Source organism: Montipora capricornis, chromosome 14, assembly GCF_036669925.1.
Source record: "Montipora capricornis isolate CH-2021 chromosome 14, ASM3666992v2, whole genome shotgun sequence".
Taxonomy (NCBI): domain Eukaryota; kingdom Metazoa; phylum Cnidaria; class Anthozoa; order Scleractinia; family Acroporidae; genus Montipora; species Montipora capricornis.
This window is the reverse complement of record NC_090896.1, coordinates 45,276,899-45,301,704: the sequence shown is the minus strand read 5'-3', so window position 1 is coordinate 45,301,704 and position 24,806 is coordinate 45,276,899. Positions and strand designations below refer to the sequence as shown.

At 41.9% G+C, this 24,806-nt stretch overlaps 2 protein-coding genes across 2 annotated transcripts in view; both read left to right on the top strand.

The window, feature by feature from the left end:
* LOC138032036 (uncharacterized) overlaps nucleotides 1–375 on the top strand; it is a 16,455-nt gene extending 16,080 nt beyond the window's left edge. The window contains 1 exon segment of the mRNA XM_068879617.1: nucleotides 245–375. Coding sequence (XP_068735718.1) covers nucleotides 245–375 — 131 coding nt within the window.
* Nucleotides 376–1,737: 1,362 nt separating this feature from the next.
* Nucleotides 1,738–24,806, top strand: part of LOC138032035 (uncharacterized) — a 34,174-nt gene continuing 11,105 nt past the window's right edge. The window contains exons 1-10 of the mRNA XM_068879616.1: nucleotides 1,738–11,402; nucleotides 11,912–12,765; nucleotides 13,041–13,116; nucleotides 14,674–15,300; nucleotides 15,976–16,641; nucleotides 17,238–17,639; nucleotides 18,859–19,050; nucleotides 20,624–21,832; nucleotides 22,458–22,901; nucleotides 23,457–24,290. Coding sequence (XP_068735717.1) covers nucleotides 1,892–11,402; nucleotides 11,912–12,765; nucleotides 13,041–13,116; nucleotides 14,674–15,300; nucleotides 15,976–16,641; nucleotides 17,238–17,639; nucleotides 18,859–19,050; nucleotides 20,624–21,832; nucleotides 22,458–22,901; nucleotides 23,457–24,290 — 14,815 coding nt within the window. The 5' untranslated portion in view covers nucleotides 1,738–1,891. The remainder of the gene's footprint in view (nucleotides 11,403–11,911; nucleotides 12,766–13,040; nucleotides 13,117–14,673; nucleotides 15,301–15,975; nucleotides 16,642–17,237; nucleotides 17,640–18,858; nucleotides 19,051–20,623; nucleotides 21,833–22,457; nucleotides 22,902–23,456; nucleotides 24,291–24,806) is intronic.

Sequence of the window (24,806 nt, the reverse complement as noted above, 5' to 3'; positions counted from 1 at the left end):
CGCATCAGCTGTACTGGTGGATTCATATTTAGAAATACTAATTTTCTGACAACAAAGGCATTTGATGCTACCCCTTCGTCCAGCCTACGGAATCTGTTCAGTACAAATATTTTTTTCAGAAGTGCTACATGGATTTCAGGGATGTCTTTCTTCGCACTGCGAACATCGAGGAACTATCACCCAAAAAGGCGTCAAGTGTGAACACTGTTCAAAGTACTTTCCCGAACTCTGCATTGGTACGCAGGTCCAACCATCGTTGGGTCTACAATACCCCCAGAGAAGACATCCGATGATGGAATATCGGCAGAGAAATTACTCTTTTTGAAGCACATAATCAGACTTTTATACTACCATTTAAATCATCAACACTCGTGAGTTGTCTTGGACTACATTGGATTCAAATTCCTAGAACTACTAGCTTTCTCACAACAATGATATTCAGTGCTAGCCCTGCGTCCAGCCAAACGAGTTCTTTTAGTACAACTAGAACTTTAAGAAGTGTCACACGGATTTCAGGGATGCCCTCTCTCGACCTACGAACATTAAGGAATTATCACCCAGCAAGGCGTCGAGTGCAAAAAACCATCAATGGCAAGAAACTTTCACGAGCTCTAAATTAGTACGAGGGTACAGTGTTGTTGGCTCTCCAATAACGCCAGCAAAGACGGTTGATGATAGGAAATCAAACGAAATTACTCTTTTGAAGACCATAAACGCGATTTCACACTACCTTTGAAATTATCAACGCCTCTTCACCCGTCCTGGGATACATCGACGTGCTACTGGATTCAGCTTTGCGGTCAACACTGGCATTTAATGCGACTCCCTCGTCCAGCCTACGAATCTGTTAATACAATTCGCGTGTAAGAAGTACCACACGGATTTCAGATGTGCCTTTTCCTCGAACTGCGAACATCGAGGAAATATCACCCAGTAAGGCGTTAAGGGTGAAAAGGGTTCAGAGTACTTTCACGAACTCGGAATCAGCACCCAGGTACAATATCATTGGTTCTCCGGCAATGACCTCAGTCAAGACATCCTATGATAAGATATCAACAGAAATTAATCTTTTTGAAGAACATAAGCGCAATTTTATACTACCATTGAAATCATCAACACTTCGTGATTCGTCTTGGAATAAATTAATCACCCTACTGGATTCATCAAAGTCAAGAAATGCTAGTTTTCTGAAAACAAAGGCGTATGATGCGACTCCTTCGTCCCGCCTAAGGAGTCTTTTAAATACAACTGTCTTTTTAAGAAGTTTCACAAGGAGTAGTACATCTAGCCACCACAGAAGTGATAAGCTGAGAGAGGATGGAGGAGTTAGTTTCGGAGTGGAAAGATAGCTATAACCACAAAGGCTGCATTTCCAGAATCTCGTGAGACTGAGTCTCCACCAAGAGCATTGAAAGCCAACAGCAGCAATACGAGCTCTTTCTTGAATCCTAATTTCCTAACCTCCTTGATTTCCGCAACTATGACACGTGATGACTCACCCGCACGTGGCACGAGTGCAGGGAAGTTTTTAAATTCCTCAAATGACAGAAATCACACAGGATTGGAACAAAGTCCATTAGCCTCATACAAACATTTCAATTGCGTCCAGTGCATTTCACAGGTCACGCAACGAGCGCTACACCGACGGCTCCTTTCATGAATTGCCTTCCAAACAGTTACTTACTGATGTCTCAGTTTCCTTCAGCCATTTATTGCCAGCAAGAACTCTTTGTTATCTTTCAGGTTGTTTCCGTCGCCATCGTCTTTTCTTGAAAGAAATTCACTTACGGTCCCACCATCATCAGTCATTAGTCGCCAAGCAAAGACCGGAGCTTTAGAAAACCTACTTTCCTCATCGAAGAATGTTAAAACTGGGTTGCATGTTTCCGACATGAAAACAGTGAACAAAACGATGACCACTTTTTTCCACCAAAACGAAACATCAAATACGCAAGTGACGCCTTTGTTGCTTGCTGGTTCTGCTGCAAACATCAATTCCTTGAGAAAATTTGAAACCGGCAGCAATTATGACAGCAGAACCGGTGCCTTGAGAAAAACAATTGGAAAGACTATTGTACACCGCACTTTATCGTTAATTGCCTTTCCACCAACAGTTAAGAAGGAGCCGACAGTTTTCCAGTTAGGATATCATTCAAATAAAGGAAACCTAACAAATCATCTACCTTCGGATAGAGAAAAGGAGAAGCGCGTTGAAATACCCGACGTCAAGCCGTTTAGTGGCGGTTTTCGTGAGCAAACTGATGCACTGGAGCAACCCAAATCAATAGGCTATCAGTCTCTAAATACAACCTCAGATTCTGCGTCACTATCCGAAGATGTCCTAAAGCGGATTAGGGTTCCTACGATATCATCTTCCGAGAATATCCCATTTTCCAAGTCTTCTCATACACAAGGAAAAATAGTCGTGAACGTAAAAGGAAAATCCAGTCTTGCAGCTTCACTTACGCATTTCCAAGGAACAGATCAATTTGCAAAGCATATGAACAGTGAAAGTCAGCCTATGTCACGGCTTGAATCAAAACACTTGAGCTCTTCCTCGATAGCTACGACTAGTAAGTCCCAAATACGTGGAGATCTTTCCTCATTAAGTCACTATCAACAAGTGTCACTCTCCAAAATATCTCTGATCACACCATCTCCGGCTTTCTTGCCTCTCTGGGACAAATTTACGGTATCGTCGCCACAGGAGCAGTCTCAACCTGACATTGTCAGTTACCCAACTCCATCAAACAGCCTAAAATTGTCCGCACGCACACAGGGAAAGACGTCCACACCTTCCTTGTTCGACACTTCTGCTTCGTCGGTGTTAACCGTAGAGCATACCCATTCTCATATGTTTAACAGTGAAGAAATAACAGCCACTAAGACTAATGCTGAAACCTCTCAATCAAGTCAAGTGAGAACAGTCAGTACACGGTTAGCAGGAGTAACCGGCCACAATAAGGAGCAAGATACGTTTGGATATTTTTCCCATCTGTTCAAAAGTATCAAAGACACCCTAACTAAGAAAAACAGCAATCGCGAAATTAAACTTTCTGTCAATGGTTATAAAGGTGTCAGCAACAAAACGATTGTCATATCTGAGGGTGTTACAGCATCATTTCCTGCTACGCCTCAGTTAGGGTTTGGCACTGATGAAATGCACGATTTGAATTCTTTGTCGCGTTCTCTATTCCCTGGTATCTCAAACACCGATATTGTACTTGCTAGCGACATGGCGGGAACTGGTAGACTATCCATGACAGCGTCAACGCCCAAGTCTTTTCCAGTCACGCCAACAAAATCTTCCCAACATACGGCTTCTGTTGGCTTGGACATTTCAGAGGCGATGCGCCCTTTGCATTGGTCATCATCTTTGTGCGAACATTCAACAATTAACTTTAACTCAACATTGAGAGGCGGAATTCAAGCGGGTGTTTTGACAGAGGTTGGAGAAGTTAGAAGTGACGTCGAATGCATCAACCAATGCTGCCTCTACAAATCTTGTGATGTCGCGTTTTTGATCTTGAATAGATGCTTTCTGGTCGCGTGTAAAAGCAAGAGACTCTGTGAAAGTGTTCCAGCCAGAACTCTCGCTTTCAGACCGAGAGTGATTTACAAGCAGAACAGAGTGACTATGCCAAAAGAACGAAACAGTAAGACCACAAACAAACCTTTCAATGCCACTCCCAGAAAGAAAGAGATATCCTCAAGTCCTTCTCTGAGCTATTCAGGAAAAAAGAGAGCGACTGTAGTAACAGATAAGGTTAAGAACGCCAAGGCGGGATCTCTATGTATTGCGTCGATTACTCTACAAAACGCTTCCTTTCGTAATGGCATCAACAGTGGATTTTTCAAGGATGAAGGAACTGTTATAAGTATGGAAAAGTGCGTTGAGCTTTGTTGTAGCAGAAGCAACTGCACTGTTGCCTTCATGCTTGTAAACCGCTGTTTCGCAGTTTCTTGTCACAATGAATCTTCCTGTAAGAGTATTCCAGCTCGTCGCTCAATTTTTCAACCTCAGTTGGCTTATGTGCGAAGGAATTTAGTGTCCTTTTTTATTACATCTTCAAGTTCTCTGGAGACGATTCCAATATCTCCAAGGAAAGCCGATTTGTTCGCTTCATTGACCTACGTCACATCGGCAGAAACCAATAGAAAGATTGCTCAATTCCATAGAAGCTGTCGTTATGGTAACAAAGAGAAAAAAGTCACTTTACGCGGTGGAATTAACGCAGGCTCATTCCTTGACAGTGGTGTGGTGACAAACATTGAGCAGTGTGTTACTCAGTGTTGCCATTCAACCAAATGTGACGTGGCCTTTATGATCATGAGGAGGTGTTTTTTAGTCACGTGCTTTAGTTTTCACCTCTGCGAAAGTGTTCCTGCACGAAAAATAGATTATTTTACAGAGCTAGTACATGTGTCTAGAGAAAAAACCGCTGTCACTCGGGATCTTCTTGCCAGTCTGGTTCAGCCGTCTTCGCCGAGTGTCAAAAAGAGAAATAATGTGGAAAGGCTAGTGGCACCTACATGGCACCCTTCAAGTATGCAATCAACTCTAAATTGGAAGACAAGTGGCTCACTGAACAGTTTAATTGGGAGCAGACACTTGCCATTAATAAGTCCCTTTATTGATTCATACATGATGTTTAGGTCACCAAATGTGCCACCCGCTGTACCTGCTAAGGGGGCGTTAATCGAATCAACGATTGAACCAATCAAAGTCACCACGCGAGAAGATGTTCGATTGATTCAAACATTAAGTATGTCAACACTTCGAAAGAGCATTCGTCATTCACTTGAAAAGACAATTACGCCATCCTCGTTGAGAGTAAAATCACTCTCCTCGAAATCAGGATGGGCTGAACATGACCGAAAAGGGACTTTACGGAGGAAAACATTTGAAACTGAAAAGGCTTTTGTAAAAGATGAAACATGCCAGAGCACGATTGTTTATTACAATGCAACCATGCGGGGAGGCATCAAAGCTGGGATTTTTAGAGACCAGGGAAGCGTGCAAAATATGCGGAAATGCATCGAACGGTGTTGCCGTTGGCAATTTTGTAGTGTAGCTTTTATGGTACTGACAAGATGTTATACTATCGCGTGTTATAACGAACACTTGTGCGATCCAGTTCCGGCTAGAAATCTGACTTTCACACCCAGGATTGGTTTCGTTTCTCGCATACGACGAGATCAAGGTAATTTGACCAACACTTTGGAAAACAAAACTCTGCCGTCTAACCAGCCATTAACTGGCGTTAATGCCTCACTAACAACGATGAACTCGAGTTTTAGTCAAGCTACGGAAAATTTCGCTCCGTCTACAACCACTAAAATGGCATCAAATCTGAGTACAATAGAGATTAGACCTTCTCCAGCGCGTTCTCTGTTCTCCAAAGTATTTACAGAAAGCTGGGAATCGCGTCATAATTGCACGAGTAGCGAGCAAAGACAGAATGTGACGCTTCTTGGAGGATTAAACGCTGGTCGTTTCAAAGACAATGGAAAAGTTGCCAATGCACAACAGTGCGTTGAGTTTTGTTGTAAGGAACGTCACTGCGATCTCGCACTGATGTTGTTGGATAACTGTTTCACCGTCCGATGTCATAACAGACACCTCTGCGAGAGTGTCCCTGCTAAGACTTTAAAGTACAGATCAAGAATCATTTACCTAAAAAAGATTCCTGGAGGTAATTCTTCGAATGTTAAATCAACCAAAACAATCTCTCTACTGGATGGGGCTGTTCTGGCAATGGCAGATCAAAATCAGAGTACAGTAGTTGAAACGGATGTTAAATCTACTCCAAATGGAACTGTGTCATTCGATTCTGAATCGTTTGCGCAAATATTGATGCCTTCCCCGTCAATTATTAATAGTAACGCTGAGCTGAAGCACAGCATCTTCGATTTAAGAAAATGGAGCTCTGCTGAACGTGTAATTAACCAGAACAAGATTACAAGTATTCAAAAACGTCTAAATCCAACCACAATCGCCTTTATGTCTTACAATCAAATTCGAGTCCTGCCATCATTGTCCAGCAACAAAAACGACAGCATGGGCTTGCTGTCTTTATTACAAACTTATGCTTCAAATCATTCTGAGCCAAGGAAATCAGCTTTTGTGGAAAGAATGATATCAAGAGCTTCTTCTGGGCCGTCGAAAACGTTAGGGGACCCCTCTCGACGCCTAACCCCTCACCCCTCCTCTTGTCTCAAAAGCCCGATCTCTTACAATGTTACGCTGCGCAACGGTATCCGATCGGGTTATTTTCGAGACCAGGGGAGGGTTGAGAACATGAGCGAATGCGTTCGCCAGTGCTGTGATTTTGACACCTGCGATGTGGCTTTCATGCTTAAACAGCGGTGCTACCTTGTAATGTGTTACACAAAAACAGGGTGTCAGACAGTGAAAGCCAGGCAAAGTTTGTTCAGGCCGCGTGTTGCTTATGTACAACGGACAAACGAATCTCAACTGAGGACTTTTATGGACGGACAAGTTGAAGAGTCCCGCAACTCCGTAAATGTTATCCATATTACACCGTCTTCTACCCTCCCCGTGGCAGTTAAAACTCTCAATTATAGCAACAAGATCAGTAACAAAACGAAGGGATCATATGGTAAATCAATTAACTCGAAAACACTTCATACTAAAGGCGAATATCACAAAACGAAACACAAAGTACACAGAGGAAATTCTGGCAAGCTAACAAGGCATCATAAAACAAAACACGTGACCAAGGTACTAGAACAGGTGACGTCTGTACCAAAGCACGTGACGGGAGTCGCAAAGCACTTGTCAACAGTAACAGGTTTAAAAGAAAGGAAAAGAAGAAAGCCTATGAAAACTCGCCATGGCAATGCCAGAGCAATCGGCGTAAAGGAATCATCTGTGATGTCCAACGCCAATACAGAGCAAAATATCAAACGTGAATTGGAAAAGAAAAAAGACAAGTGGTTGTCACATAGTGACTTAGAGAAGTTATTTCGCCTGATGAAGGTGAATGGTACAACAAGGACAAAATCATCTTTCCCAAAAAAAGGAAAAGAAAGAATTACACGGAAAAGCAAATCGCATTACATGACAGATAGTAAAAGGAGGTCTGAAATTGTAAAGGGGCAGCTGTTGGACAGGAGCAAAACTAAATCGACCAACACTGTGACCTTCGGAAAAGCGAAACACAAAAAGACTGCAACTGCTTCAACAGTCCGAACAAGAAAAAAGCAGAAATTACGACAAGGAAAAAAATCAACTGTCCCTTCCTTACCAACGAAAGCACCACATGCTGGCATTTCAAACTGTAAAACAGGCCAGGTTGAATATAATCAAACACTACTTGGAGGGCTTTCCTCAGGGTTGTTCCACGAAATTGGCCAAGTAAATGACATCAGCACATGCTCGCAACACTGCTGCTCTAGTCCAATATGCGACCTGGCCTTTATGGTGCTACAGCACTGTTTCTTGGTAACGTGCTCGACTTCTAATCCAAGCATGTGCGATAGTACACCGGCCTTAGCCACGAGCTTTAATCCGATGATATCTCGGGTTTCTCGGAATGAGGATGAAACTGTGATACAAGAAACTGTAACATTACCGAAATATAAGTTTTCCCCGTCTACCGCATCATCAACTAAGATTTCCCTGCAGCGACCGGAAATATTAGCCTCAGTGGCTGATAACAAAACTACCTCTACATCCCCGTCTGAGATTCCAACAAATGTTCCTACAGTAGCCATGCGCACTTCGAATGGTCCAACAGTAAACGGAGACATTGATTTGGTTCATAACACTAAAATGACTGTTGCTGGTTGTATCTCCTCCGTCACCGAGCACAACGTTACTCTCAGGGGTGGTCTCCATGCTGGCAAATTCACTGACGCAGGCCTTGTGAATGGATCGTCAACTTGTACGGAGTTTTGCTGCAAAGAGGACACCTGTGACGTAGCTTTTTACGCGTTTAATCGCTGTTTCCTTGTTGACTGCTTTGACGAATACCTCTGTAGTTTTACTCCCTCTCTCTTACCCACTTTCACCCCGACAGTGATTCATGTTTACCGACATCATTCCAAACCAACGCCCAAACCAGCAACAACAATACCACCGGTCAACATCGTGATGGAGGAAATCGAGGACGAGACACAAACCAACGTGAAAGCACCTAGAAGAGAAAACAGATCTTGCGCTCACTCAGAAGTGTATCAGGAGGTCACTCTCAGAATGGGCTACAACGCTGGAAATTTCACGCCTCGTGGGAAAGTCAACTCCACAAATGAATGTGTGAGGGAATGCTGCGAGCAACAAGGTTGCGACTTAATTTTCATGTTTCTAGATAACTGTTATACCGTTTCATGTTTAAGCAGCTTTGCGTGTGAAATCGTCCCCGCGAGAAAATCTACATTTAAGCCAAGGGTTGTTTATTTTATCAAAAACAACTCCAGTTCCGTGATAAAGCCGTCTGACTTTAACTCCTCTCTTTACCGTCTGAATTCGACTGGAGAAGGACCAGTTAACTTAGTTCATTATGAGGAGGTCCCATTGGAACAGAGGAGTCACAGTTCCGACAAAAAAGAGGTGAGTAAACAGAGTTACATCACGCGAAAAAAGGACGGAGAATTAAGTAATGACACTCAAACAGTTGTGGAAGAATTTGTGGTATTTCCAAGCGCCAAAACGACACCTCACAATGTTTCTGAGACTACTGGAAACGGCAGTTTGAATGTTCTCAAGCATAATGCTGAAAACCATTCTCTGGTTAAAAATGGCGTGAAAAATCACACGAAAAGCCGAACAGACAAGGAGATTGATGTCTTGATAAACAAACTGTCTCATGTCACGGAGGAAAATAGACATCTCGAATCAGAAATTCACTTTCTCATGTCTAAGCAAGATGAAATAGAACAGACAAAGAACATCTCATCGGATTCTACTCGTGGAAGTTTCAAAGGACAGAAACGTAGGCCACGTTTGAGGTCAAAAAAGGGAACTGCTTACATGGAAAACGATGGAAAGAGTAGAACGCGGAACAAGAAGGCAGGGTCACCGGTACCGGTGGATTCAAGAGCGACCAAACGAGTTGTGCTTGTGGATACTGACAGGCCACCCGTGTACCCACCAACCGATGAACATTACATAGGGGAACATAGCATTCAAAGAATTCGTGAAAAAGTACATAATGCGACACACGTTGGATCATCACGAGAAATGCGTCTAAGAGACAAAGGTTTGAAGAGTCCTGTACGAATGATTTTGAAGAGCAAGGCTAGCGAATGGAGTCTCAGGAGCGAAAACAGGCGTTACGGATCCTTGAATTCAAACGTAACGGGCAGCCGCTTTGATGTCGGAGTGATTGATGGCCTTGATGGGAAGAATGTACCATCTGGACTCGACAACAAATATCGAGAGTTTGGCAGAATAATAAATTTAAACCCGACCATGAAAACAAGAAAGAGGCCAGAAAAACCAGCTTTGGATACTTTGAGCAGCAAAGTGAGTGATAATGCGGAAATGCCTCATAGAAACAAGGACCTCGATGCATTTCAATCTGAAAATAGAATGAAGCCAGAAGAGACAATGCAGCAAGATTGGATTGACTCTGAGAGCAAGACCGGAGATAGCACGAGCAGCTTTAATGGGACGATTGTAGAGGAAAAAACTGAAAACCAAGATCATTTTCAAATTGAAAGACCACTTGAGTCCAGTGGAATCAAGGCAAAGGTGGATACGAGTTTCCCAGGTAGAAACGCAGATCACATAGAAAGCTTGCATCGCCAAACTGATCACGTGCATGGATCAACCGAGGCGTTTAATGACAATGGGATGAACGCGAAGGAAAATGAGGATAGATTCATCACTGATGTCGCAAAAGGAGGAAACGAGCCCCAGGAACGTGAATTAGGAGGATTTTATCAGCAAATGCCACCAAGAAATCGATCACGTTTCCGAATAGACGAGCAGGCAAAAATGAGCAATACACGTGGGTATCGATTGAGTCTTCAAAATGTAAGAAATCGAGAAGAAGAAGGTCTGATCAATTTGGAAAATAAAATAAACGAACACAGGAAGGGAAAACAAGAGGAGATAATTTCTGTACTTGAGCCAAATCTTCATTTGGCTTCTCAGAAAGAGAAGAAGGAGAAAGACTTTGGAAACAAGGAAGAAGTTGAATTTGAAAACCCTGAAAATGATAACAAGGTTCAAATAAAAAGTTCATCTCTTAGACGTAAGACGCAATTTGAGAGCCAAAGACAGAGTAAAGAAGAAAAGGGAAGTGATTTGCACATGGATAGCCAGCATAGCGAGGTCAAGGACGTCTTTGATAAGGAGGAATCGAAAATGATCCAACCAGCTGCGAATGTTACTACAAAACCCAAATCTCGCTTCGTCACTTCTGAAGCCTACGCCGCTCATATGGAGGGAAATTTAGGGGCAACGCACCCAGGTGAAAAAGCGTTGAAAATTGGACACTTGCAGGATCACAAATCGGTGTCAAATGATGATGATGAAGATCAACAAAGTTTGGCAAATGGGGGTAAACAAGTTTCTGTTGTGAAAGAAGATGAAAATATCTTTCCAAGCTCTGGCGGTCATCATGGACGACCGACTTCCATTGACCGGGTGCAGGCACAGACATCCCATCTTCGTAGACGACATGACTTTGAAGCGATCTTTGATAAAATCAACTTGATATACAACCGCTTGCAGGATTTAATGAGACTTCATGATCAAGAACATAATGAAACCACTGAACATTATTCAAGAAGGCACGAAGAGCATATTCCCACTCCTTCAGTGTCCTCAAAGTCAGCAATCAAAGTATCCACATGGAAGCCAACCCGAAGAATGACTTTTGGGCAGCCTTCTGGAAACAAGGTAACAGTTGTGAAACAATATGTATCAGACAAGACTGAAGGGTCTGGGAAGCTTTCACGTCACCATAGAGACCAACTCATGGATTATGTAACAAGAATTTATCGCCGTCTGCAGGAAATATACAATAGGAATACAAAAGGATCAGCCCCCAAGAAAAAACATATTCACAAGACCAAGAAGGTTAATCGCAAACAGGAGATGGGAAGAAAACCAATTAGAAAGGAAACTCGGTCCAGTATTACGAAAGCGGCCCACCAGAAAAGGACTAGGAAGGATGAGTTGGTCTTAAAGAAGATGAAGCTTATTTACAAAAAAATGAAAGAAATGTACCGACAAGAAAAGATAGCTCGGAAAGCAGCAGAAGATGTGGCTCGCAGGGAAGAACGACAACGTCAGAGGTCTTTTATTCCCACTCGGTCCACTGAACCTGCGACGAGACTGAGAGATATGAGGCCTATTCATGAAGGCGCACTTCCGCTGAACGGCAGAAACGGAGGAGAGCAGAATAAGTCATCACAGCACAGTACCAGTAAGTACCTGTCAGTTTTGCTTTGTTGGTAGAGTTAAATAAGAATTAAGGGCGCAGGTAAGAGCAGAAGAGAAATTCATATTCTTTTGTGTTCTTTGCTTTTAACCCGACTTGGACGTGACGTTTTCAACTGAAGGAAAATTATCCTTGGCGTCGATCTCTTAAAGATTTCTGATTTTATTATGGCAATGGATTTTTAAGCAATGATTTTGAGCTTACAGTACGGTGAAATCGATCTATTGTTTGCTCAGCAAATGACACGTCTATTTTTCTTTCGTTACTCAAATATCATTGTGTGCTAATTTTCGTAAATAATGTTAGATTTCACGGGAAAATGGTGGACAAAGTGGTAGGATATTTAAGTTTGTATTTTGACTTTTGTCTTTGGATGGATCGAATCCATAATGAATCACATAGCTTGGAAATTTGAACTATTGTTTTACATTTTGCTTTTTATTACGGAAATGAAAACTACACGTGTCTTTACCCGCCTTTTTTTCTATTTTTAGATGATGTTCATCGAATTGCTCACGACCAAAGCGAAGAGCAACCATTTCTTGGGACTGCACAGAAGAAAAAGGAAAAAGAAGGCGGTAAACTGTTGAGTGGCTCAAATAAAGATGGCCATGTTCTCGCCAACAACTTATTTGTGAGACGTCCCACAGTTAACCAGTCATTTATTGACAAGATTGTCGCTGAGATCGCTGCTAAGAATTCATCTGTGATGACCCCGCTTTTGAAAAAGAATCCGTTCGCGACAAATAAGAATGATTCTATTGAAGGAAGGAATCTAAATTCAGTAAATCCGCTACAGCGATTGATTGACAACGTGGCAGAGAGCGTCGTCAAAGAAGTCACCACAGAACTAAGAGGAGAAAAATATCAACCTTCCAAACGCGTTGTGGTGCCAAAGGCCGCTACGATGAAGCAAAAATCTAACGCTTCTTTCCTCCTCGACCACAAAGGGAGTAAATCGCTTGCCTTAGGGACGTCTGGTTTTCCTCAAAGTTCACCAAATCCTTTGCAAAGTGAGGGAACAAACGACCTTCAAAACAAGGATATCCAACCGCTTTCTTCATCGCTCCAAGAGAAGTCGCCAAGCTCAAAGCTCTCCTTATGGGGAAGTGACCATTATCGCGGGACAGCTTCCCAGCGCGGTGGTCTTGAGGAGATAAGAGAGCTTTTAAATTCCATGAATCGATCCAGATCAATAATCAAGTTGGAGTCCAAGGATCTTTCCAGACCCAAATCGCGTACAAAATCCCATGACCGATCAAGACCAAGAGGAAATAAAAAATCTAACAGTAGATCAAGATTAAGAGGCTTTTCGAAATCTAGACATGCTTCAAAATCCAAAACCCATGTACAGTACAGAAATCGGTCCAGCTCCAAAAGTCATTTAAGATCCAACAACAGGTCCAGGACCTAATTGAAGCCGAAGAGAACAACAACGGAAACTGCAAATAAAAAGCTGACTATTCAAGATACAACCGAGGGTAGGATAGTTTTAAATTTTAGATTTTAAATTGACGCTGTTGTTAATGTTTATACTACCAGGATGACTAAAATAATAGTAATTAAACTTGTTGATTATAGTTATTTAGTTATTTTCATAATTCTTTCCCTTATCCTATATAGAAAGTAAACCAGTCTGCACTGTGGATTGGCTTCCCCGTTCGTCTAACTAATATTAGTATGATTATTACTGGTAGTGGTATTATCCGAATGATGTTATGTTACCAGTTTAACTGGATAGCATAACATTGTAAGAGATCTTTTAAGGACTCTTACACTGTTATGCTGCCCGGAAAAACTGAACAGACTACCTCTACAAGAGAATAAAATGGCAGGTAACCTCAGTTTCCCTCAAATGTATTAATAACTTAATAACAATGATAATTAAAATAAATGATTAAGAAATTGCGAGAATGCGCTGTAGAAGGAAATAGCCCCGCTTCCTACTTTTGTATATTAAATTCGCTGATAATCGAGAATAGCCCGTACAATAGGTCATAAACAAGAACATTTCAAAATCAAGAAAGAACGAGTTACTTGTAATCCCTACTTGCTGGTATACATAAATTTTTGACGAGAACTGTATGCTTGGACAGTTGATTGGCAAGCAATCCGCGACCACTCAACCGCCAAGATTCATTTCCTTCGAGGCCCGTTTTCTTGAGTAACACTACAAAAAAGTATTTTCTTCTAGTCAGCATTTAGGTTAGCATCGTTGAATTTCTTATAATTTTTAATGAACGGATGTATTGGCACGTACGTTAGAAGTTTTACTCAACCAAGAATAAGCTAAAGCTGTTTGACGTAATTTTGAAAGTTATGAACTACAATGATAATTAGGAATTAAGGCTTGATAATGACAATGCGTTGGATAAACGTGTGTTTAAAATTAGATTCCTTTTTCCTCTCCCAATTGTGGTATATTTTTTGTATAAGAGTATGAGAGTGGTTTTCAACTGAGTGCTTCGGCTATCAGGACAAACGTAGCTGTACACAATGAATTTAGCCAATTATAAGGCAACCTTCGCCAATGGAGGGAAAACGTGATCAATTACGAAGCATTATAGAGCAAAACCACAGCAATCGGTGTTTTTCTACGGTCAATCTTGAAAACCACTGTATGTCTTAATTAAGGTGAAACACGAACGATCCACTTTTTTCCATCCGTTAAGGATCTTTTAAGAATGAACATTTTCTATTAAGTTTTATAAAATAATTAGGATAGTATGCGCACTCTCATTGGTCAATAGCTGTGTTTAGATGAGAGTATGGAAACACGGCTGTGACATCACACGAATTTTGATTGGTTATGTATTGTCAGACGCGCGTTTTGATTGGTTGGTAGGAAATATGGGCGTGTGTCAAGAAAATCTGTTTCAATCAAGAATTTTCCCTCATTTGTTTTCTTCATTTGTTGAATTATCTTTGAGAAATATTTTATAAACGCAATAGAGGACTTTTTTCCGTGTTTCCGTAGCCTCATCTAAACACTCGGGGAAGTTGGGAGAATTCGACTGCGTCTCGGGATTGCATAACTGTGTCGAAGTTCTGCAGTTGGGTTTGCTAAGAGCAGATATATTTTGGCAAAATTTCAAACGGCTCGTGAAATTAGGAATACGTATTCGAAAATATCACTCGTGGTATTCATTCCAAATATTGCTAGAAGTCCGGCTATTACCTATGCCAATAAGGCGATAAACTTTGACCACAAATATACCGTAGTTGACTATTATTATTAATGGTTTTGTTGCAAAAGGTAATACTGCGTACCTGATACTTCATATTGGCTTCGAAACAATCGAAAATCGTTCAGCAATTGACAGCTCTGGTCATGATAACAGTGCCGTTCTCAGTCCTGAAGTGGGTCTCTCTGTCACCGAAGCCAAATGCGGCGCGGCTCTACGCATGCGTGGTGGGCACTTCCTTTTTGCCAGTTTCAACAGTCGACCACGTGAGGGCATCACTATCGCCTTGTGGCTAAAGCTCGACTCAGTTTCCGGAATTGCCACCCTATTCAAAACTACGGGCTCTGGAGCCAAGTATACTTTGCAAGTCACCGACGGAGTCATCCATTGGTCGCATGTTGATGACCTCAGTCATGTGATTTTTAGCATGGAAACGAGGCATACTGTGGACTCACTTGATTGGGTGCACCTTGGTGCAACGTATGACTCGCATATCAACAAAAGCAAGATCATCCTTAACGGGGATGTACTCGATGAAAAGCAAGGTCATGGATTGCTTTCTCAGAACTGGGACGGCGAAGTTGGTGTCGGAATTCCCGAAGGCATCCGAGGGCTTATTGATGAGTTTTACATGTACAACCACGCCATTGCGGCATCAGACCTTGCTGATCTTTCGGAGGAATGCAATCCTGGTGCAGGTAAAACATTAAGTACATGTCTTTCTTATAGAATCTACGAAGTGATGACGACAAGCTTTCGAGCCCCAGTTTTTTAAACGTCAGATTACTTTATCCTGTGCACAATTCCGAGTCACTATCCGACAATTGTAAAGTGTTCAAAGACTTCAGAATTTGCTCACGAAACCGTGAATATGCACAGTCAAAGCACATCTAAGCGACGGCGTGTACGAAAACCTTGGATAATAAAGTGGAGTGTATTTTACACTCTGAGAACATGCTTATCCACCGGATAAAGTTATCCAGCCTTTGAACAACTGTGGCCTGTTGTGCAAGATGAGTCAATAATGTGATGTACTCAACTTAACTTCTCGACATATCATAAAAAAAAAAAAACTGGCAATAAACGTAATAAAGTATTTATCGAGCACTCTAAACAGTTACTTAAAACCCTAATTAACCCATCGCCTGGCGTTAGACAGAGTAAAATCTGTAAGTGTCACCCTCAGGAGGGAGAGGGTGGAAGGGGAAAAAGTGTTTGAGTGGACCTAGCTGTTATTAACCCATTCCTCCCTGAAGCGGCCTCCATTGGCGTGGAAAATTTTCTGGAGTTAGAGAGAGTAAGATCTTTAATTCTCACTTTCAGAGAGAACGGGGTTGAATATATATTTTTTAATTTCTTATTGTTATTTAAAGGTGGCGCCATTCCTATTAACGAGGGAAGTTATGATGGTCTCATCCCTGAGCAAATGGTCGAGGATGCCATGAGGCTGTTTCATCCTAACGACACTTTTAACAAGGATGGAAAGCAGCCAAGTTCAGCCCAGACAACACAGATCACAACCACAAACAAGCCTTTGACAAGTTCCACAACACAACAATCTCCCACCAAGGCTCCTTCGACCACAACGACATTGACAACAACAAAGACCTTAGCAAAATCAACTACTTTACCCACCGCACTTCCCAGTTTGGCTTTAACTTCACGCAAGCCAACACTTAACGGACCGCCCACAGTATCACGTGACAATCAACCTGAATTAGGTGACGTTTCACCAACGATTACCTTAGAGGAGGAGCCAAACTGTCAACAAGGGATGTTTTACTTCAACAGTGAGTTAAGAGGTGGAATGAACGCAGGGTTGTTTATAAACTTAGGCAAAGTGAAAGGCTCCACTAGTTGTCTAAAGCTTTGTTGTGAAATTGGCTCGTGTGATCTTGTCTTTATGACCCGAGAGAACTGCTATGCTGTGGACTGTTTCAATAACAAGCTTTGTGAGCCTGTGACAGCGGTCCCCTACAGAAGTGACATGCCCAGTGTACACTATGTTACAAGAAGCGGGAAGTCTGTTCTTGATGAGAGTAAGTAGGTTTCCGTACTCAGTAGCGAGCTTAGAAACAGTAGTGTATTGTGCCATCTTGATGTATCAAAACGACTTTCTCGCATCGGGATAAAAGGAAACGATTACCCAAACACAAGCAACATAAGCAGGCGCAGTAACTAACAAAGGTACACTACTGAGTTTGCGCAGTAGCTTATGCTCATGGTTTCGTCGCTAATGAGGAGGTCAAGGCTGTAAAGTTTCGTAATTTGACAAATATTTAGAAACATAAAATTAAAGTCATTTATGCTTCCTTATAATTGTCATTATTTGGAAAGTGGGGGCGGGGGAGTGAAGGGAAGTGGATCACCAAATTTCTACGTTGTTTCATTCTACATACCTTGTACTTTATTCTGGCCAATCATACAACAACTTTGTCGACTGAAACGGAGAACGAGACCCATTTTGTATACGTTGTCGCCCGATGCCTTTGCTCTATCATGACGCCCCCTCCATCCCCCCGAACCATCTTGTCAGCATGTGAATTGATACTCCATGCTCAGAAAAGCGTATTTCGAAACTGTCTGCGGTCATCTTAATGAGACGGAATGTATTCCTCTTCTGTTAATATTACAGAGCTGCACAAGTTGGCGGATGAACCAACCAAGCTTCCAACTACCCAAAAACCGACTGCACTTCTCCCGTCAGACATAATAACATCGAATGACTTGATGCTTGAATACCAACGAGCCTCTTCTCAGCCCACGTACAGCCCATCCCCGGCCACAAAGCGCTTTTGTGCTCAGGGTATGTTCTTCTACAACGTCAAACTCCGCGATGGTTGGAATGCAGGAATGTTGCTGCAAGTAGCCCGCGTGGATTACATGACGGAGTGTATTGAATTGTGTTGTGATGAGCCTGCGTGTGATTTTGTCATGATGAAGAACAAGAAGTGTCACACGGTCCGATGCAGAGGTGGTGATACCTGCACTGTCGAAGAAGGTGGAGATTATCAAATTTCGTTTGTCAGTCGTCAAGGTAAGACAGACTTCTAGGGTTGCATTGGAGATAAAACCAGAGCTGTCCTTATAAAGTGTGTGTTATGAGGCCCAAATGGAACTTTCTTCCCTTTTTCGTTCGTATAAGGCAGTTTGGTACAGGTCGTCATAAACTCAAATCTTCGACCGGACCTCAATCTTTTTTTCTTACACTTGTGAATTTTGAGACTTGTTGGTCTTCTCAGATGAGGACGGTAAAATGTAGACCCCGTCTCACAACACTTGTTCATTAACATTGTAGTCAGTAAAGGATCCACACGCTCTTCGCCAAGAGACGGGTTATCTAGTCAGTCCCCGTGGTTGGTCTCTCTCTGCCGTGCATGCATTCCATGTCTTTCCATGTCGCTGTCTTTGGCTTCTTGCTGTTTTCGTAATCCTGTGCGTTTCTGCTAGGAAAAAAAAAACATTACATTGCATAGTGTTTGCCTCACTAGTCGGCACTGGCTGGTAACGACTCTTGACCCAATTAAATTTAAACAAATATGGCGATGCAAATTACATGAACGTGAAGCAAAATATTTGCAAAAATACTGCTCTAATACACTATAGCTAATTGATTTTCAGAGAACCCATCTGTCATTGAAGTTCTTTGTAGTTGTCATACCTTAAGACTGTTAGCGTAAAAATTGTTGAACATGAATTCACCAATATCCAGTCGGGTTCGACCTTTGTCAATCGATTTAAAGCCACAAAAGAATTCTTGGTTTGCATCCACGTGATGAGACTGCTATGCTGGTGTACAAAACAATAGAAAATGGCCTCACAAGTTTTGCATAATAATAGAGTCAAATTCCCAAAAGACATTTGACTGCGTTGTTCTGTACACCAACATGGCCGCCGTGACGTCAGATGAAAACCCCCAATAGAAAATCGTTTGATTGCACGTGACGTCACGGCGGCCATCTTGTTGGAAAGAACAATAGCGAAAAAGTTTCTTGGGAACTTCCCAAGTTTTGCATAATAAAAGAGTCAAATTCCCAAAAGACATTTTACAGCATTGTTCTGTACACCAACATGGCCGCCGTGACATCAAATGCAAACCATCAATTCTCCCTGCATAAATCATTTTTTTTAGCTAAATTTTGTTGAGTTATACCCAACCTGACTTGTCCTAGCTTATTTCCCACAGCTTATATGACACGAAAACGTACTTTGAATCAGTAATTTCTCTGCTTAATTTCTGTGTTCACTGTTTTCAGATATGTTCGAGGACGAGAACATGGTTACTCCCAGCCCCACTCCACTCCCTCTTAGTCCACTTGGTGGAGATAGGGCTGATCTTGCCAGTGACCACATCCGTCATCTCTCACTCTACATTGGGTTTGATCACGTGATTGGCTCTGTGGCCGTAGACGGATCTGGGCTTAACAACGATGCCCGTTTGACGAAAGGTGACTATGTTAGATGAATTGTTTCTTAAACATGCATACTTAATTCAAAGGTATAATTAACGGAAAAATTTGCAATAGTTGTACCGTAAGAGGAAGTTAAACCTTCAGTACAAAACTTCCTAAAACGAAGTTTACAACATACTGCAGGTTTTTCGTATATTCAAAAATGTAAAAGACAAAACTTAAAGAATAACCATCTTTGAAACGTCTTGCTTCCAAACTCGACTTTTCTTCAAAAATTGTGACAACAAAAGAAAGTTGAATTTTTAACTTGCCCTTGACTCTTGTGAAATTGAAATTGGTTTATTATAGTGGATAGCTAGCTACTCATACTTAAATATATATGCTACATTTCGACAATTTAGATCCTCACATTATGGCGAGACAATAGACCCTTCTCCAAAATGGCGTCAACGGATTTGAATGAGTTAAAATTGAACTGAATGAAAAACTGATACCAGAAATAGAAAGAGCACCTTTTCTTTAGTTTCCCTGCAAAGTTTCAGCGTCTTAGGTCTTATGTCAGATCGTATGTTCTACTTCTGCAAAAAGGAGCATTCAGATTTTTTCCGAGTATTCCCGAATCACCATTGATAAATAAATCTCTTCATATCTTGGAATACTTGCAATTGTATCTTAAAAAAAAGAAATCACACTTTAGTCTGGCAAGCTGAAATAGCTTGTCTCAATACCTAAACTGTGTCTTGCTTAGTCATAAGCCTCCTGTATCGATTAACCCACATGGTAGAAACCCATAAACAGAAGCCTTGCTATGCAGCAGAGTTCGGCCCATCAGATTACATTAATCATCGACCTTCGGATTGGAGTACGAGGACAACTACGACTTCGAGTTTTCAGTTCTGAGCATGCGCATTTCGAAAAATTTCGTTCTTTAAACTTAATACGCGTGCTGAGAACATTGAACTTGTATTCGTAGTCGTCCTCGTACTCCAATCTGAAGGTCACTATGAGGCTTATTTAGCAACAGAACGGGAATGTCAGTCGCGACGATGCGCGTAGAAAAAATACAATAGAATACAAGCCACTCTTTTCTTCCCTATTCGGAATTCTCATTGCTACTTTTGCTGCGCGTGACGTCGCCACTGACGTTCTGTTGCTAAATAAGCCTATAAACCATTTTAGAACGGTCGCTCAGTGCACGTTTTTTCGCTTTTCTCCGCCATGATTTTGCATTTAGCACAAGCAAGCCCTTTTGCGGCTTACTTCATTGTGGACCAGTCGGACGTGTTTTGGTCATTTGGCTCAATTTGATTGGCGGGACCTGTACATTAAATTTAGATCTTGCTGTAAACTAGTAGGCCAAGACCAAGTGACCAAAAGAGATCGAGACTTCTTCTTGGGAACTCAAATCGTGTAAGGATTCTTTGTAACTGTTTTGTGAATGAGTAAAAATCTGTTATTGTTGTTGTCATGTTGAAGTGTATATACAAATAAAGATCCATGGCCTTTACTCTCTCTAGTGTTTAATCGGATGGATAATTCGTAAATAATTTGCTAAAATAGATATTGAAAAAAATATACTTATTACGTTTTCTCATTTGTTTCCTTCTAGGTGCTGAGGTAGTGAGGCCAGGTAAACGCGGTGCCGCGATCAAACTCAATGGCGGCGACGTTTTGCTGGACGGAGAGCACTTCCGGGAAAAACCACAAGAGGCAATCACTATTGCATTATGGGTAAACCTCTGGAGGACGGATGGCGAACAATCTATATTTGACACGATAGGCGGACATTCAATCAACCGCAATAGGCAATATCATTTTGAAGTCCTCAATGGTCATTTGAGATGGCTCCATCGAAACGAATACGCTGAGGAGATCTTTCATGTCAAGACTTTGAAAACACTGCAGCCCAACGTATGGTACCACGTTACTGGAACATACGATTCCCGGACTCACCTAGCCAGGGTGTTTGTCAATGGTGACTTAGAAGGGAAAGAGCACGGCAGTGGTTTGTTGTCCCTTGACTGGGGGGCTAGGGCAGGGTTTGGTTCTAACTTGTTTGGATATCTTGATGAGATTTACATATACAGGCGTGCCTTACTGGAGGGAGAAATAGATCGGTACTTGGACAGCCCGAGTGGAAATTCTTTCCTTCACGCAGCATCAAATTCTGCTGACATTGAGAGCTTCACCGAAACTCCTTCCACCAGCAGTTTCTCGGACTTGAACACCGATTCGGTTTGGTTTTCGCAACCAACCATTCGCGTCACTAAGGTTCCACGCCCGAAAACACCGCACACCACCATACACAATGTGGTGGAAACCAGTGAAAGTTCAAACGCTAGACTTGAAACAGGGACAGGGAAGCCGGGAATAAATACTCTTGGAACTCCTCTTAACGCGTCAAAGGAATCGAAAACTACACCGATTACGACAGTTGCGACAACAGAAACAACTGTTATTCAATCAACGAAGAAGCCTACAACCATGACGACAACTAAACCTACCACAGTCACCCCAACTTTGCCAACGACAAAATATGCAAACCCAGATTCCACGTGCAAATTTGGGGACGTATACCGAAATAGAGACCTCGTTGGTGGATTAGGTGCGGGTAACTTTACCGATAAAGGAGTGGTTAATACTATTGAGGATTGTATGAAAACGTGTTGTGCAGTCAAGGACTGTTCCGTGGCGTACATGGTGGAAAACAATTGCTTCACTATCAGTTGCAAGGAGAGGGAGCAATGCGAGACGTTTGTTAAAAGTCCTTTGGAGAACAGTCCTGTTATTGGCTTTGTTGATCGCCTCAAACCGGGTGGTAAGTCGCATTTGTTTTAAAAAACACTGTAAAACGCGTGAAATTGAAATTGCAATTGACGTTTCGGCTGTGCTGGTCATGACAGTCTTCATCAGAATGGTAATGAAATTGTGTGAAGTGCGATATGTAAATAGATGAAGACCGATATTTGCCGTTTACGCGATACTAAAGGTCAAAGAGACGCGTAGCGCCGTAGCGCAAGTTGACTCCTTGACTGCAAGAAAAGGACAAAAAGTCGCGTTTTTGTTTTAGTACAACTGAACCCAGTTTGTAATAACGTTAAAGATTTTAGGTTATATGTCCATATGAAAAAACATGACAGCCTTACTCTTTCTTATTTTATTTGAATAGAAGTTAATTATTTTGATATTTTCGAGAATATCAGGTAAGGGAGCGGACCCCCCATATTTTGGATCAATTCCGTTGATAGTTTCTTTGGAGTGTGTTTTAGTTCCTTTGACAAACTGCGTGGTTATTTCAAGGACGACACCTTCAAGGTCAGTTGGTGTGAGAGTAGACCGTGAGGTCATGGGACACAGGAGTACACAGGAGGTCACAGGAGTACAGGGATGCGCTCTCCTACGTCATATTCTCTTATTACTACCTATTACTATTTTGTTTGTAGAATCCACTCTGGTTAACATGCCTGTGGAGGAAACCAAGCATTTACCGACTTCTTCAGTTCTCGATTCCTTTACAAAGGAGTTCTATACAGAGGAAGACAATGATGAAGCTTTGAAGTTAATGAACATGTTATTTTCCACAACACCAACTCCAAGCACAACCCCTACCCATGCGAAATCTAGTTGTACCTACAGCAAACTTTATCATCACGTGTCTTTGGTAGGCGGGCTTCAAGCGGGAAATTTTTCACGGCTAGTACAGTTCTCCAATATGGCTGAATGCGTGCGCAGGTGCTGTGCTCAGAGGTCATGTGATGTTGCTATCCTTATGAGAGACACTTGCTTCGCATTGCAGTGCAAAACTCCAGAACTTTGCAGTGCCAGACCTGCCCGGTTGAAGAACTTTTCTCTCCAGATTGTATATATGTACAGAAAAGGAACAGAAGGTATATTTGTCAAACGCAGATTTATTTCTAACATCCGGTAGATTACAAGCGAAAACGGTTTTAAAATAGAATGGCTGGGTGGTTCTTATAGTAAAGTTGCGCCTCTTTCCCGTCCCGTTTCATCCCTCGCCCCTTCCATGCAAACAAAAGCTATAGACAACAGCTCCTAAGAGAGTCAAGGAGTTGGTATTTGGGGGATTAATAATCGTTCAATGTATATAAATCACACCCAAAACAATTCAGACAAAAACTGACATCTAAATACTCTTGTTCTATCAAATTATTGGATCAAAAAGCCTCTATTACAACGGCCCTCAAGATTAGTTGGAAAAGCTATAGACAAAAATGAATATACAACAGAAGCAAAGGACTCTAACTATAATCTAATGTAATCATCGTGACAATTGTGTTTACTTGAAAAGGGTGATCTAATAACCTGATATCATAAGTTTTCTAAGTGGCGGCCCTCTCGAAATCTAATCAAATCAGATGTTAGTTTTTTGATGAGAGAGGAAAACGTAGTATCTGAAACTATTATTTTCATTCCCTTTAAAGCTCCAGTAACGACCACTCAAGCACCCAAAACAACTGAACCGTCATTGAAGAATCTTCTCGGTGAAGTAAAACCCACACAATCTCCTACAACGGCGCAGAACCTGAACAACATGCTTGGCTTCCCACGCGTGGATGCTAGTCATGCGACCACTTCCAGGCCTCCAACTGAGTGCTCGCAAGGACTAACAGTCAACAATGTAATACTAAATGGTGGGATGGGGGCAGGCCAGGTCGCTGAGTTCCCAAAGGTCAGCGATATACAACTGTGCATCGAAAAATGCTGTTTGTCCACGAAGTGTCATGTGGCATACGTCATACAAGATGCTTGTTATACCATAAGCTGTTTCAGTCGAGATCTCTGTCGAACTCGACCGATCGAAAACATATCAGTAAAATCAATCATTTCCTACGTCAAAAGAGAAGGTGTGGCTATGTTTAGTAACGCTGATGAAGCCAAAGTGGGAAATACGGGAAATCTGAGTTTGGAGAAGTCAGCAAGACCAACAGCATCTCTTCTCCATTCCTCTCTTGTCGACAGCGACATCTGCCAGAAAGATAAAACATTCTACAATGTGCGGTTGAAGGGAGGTCAAAGTTCAGGACTGTTCGCTGAGAAAGGATTGGTGCCGGATATTAGCCAATGCGCAGGTGTCTGTTGTGAAGATCCGTCATGTGACCTGGCTTTTATTGAAGGTCCAATGTGTTACAACGTAAAATGCTACAATCAGACAACGTGTCAGCTGATAGAAGCCAATCACCTTTCAGTGAAGACTGCATTGGCTTATGTGATCAGACTGAAAGACAAAGATGTCATTCCAAGAAAACCGCCTTCAGGTACTTGAATTAATTGTGCGATGAAAAAATTTATCACAGTTTCGGTTTTGATGTAATGAATGTCAAAAGCGTTCCAATTTGCTTCTTGTGCAATACTTGAAAAGCTCGTGAATTTTTCAGCACCTGTAATAGCGATCTCTGGCCATTCTCAAACTGTTGATCGGCCCTGTGCTGTAGGGCCGGAAGTCCGTGATTCGCAGACTTCTCTTTTGGCTCAGAGCCAACCAGAGATCGTTATGTTCGGGAAGAAAAAGGGGGAGGCCGGACAATTCACGGCCTTTGGGTCACTTAAGAGAAAATATACTGCTCTAGAAACGATAATCAGACATTTTTATATCTCTTAGTATGTGATTGGCTAGTTTAGAAGAACTTATTCCACAGCACGCCCGCGAATTTAAAACTTTGTCTTTGTTGCTTGTATCAAAGGTCTTGGTAATAATGAATATCTTGCTTATGTTCCGGCTAACGAAGTTACCTAAGTTACTGCTCCTCGTATTTCTCAAGTTTATGTCCCGA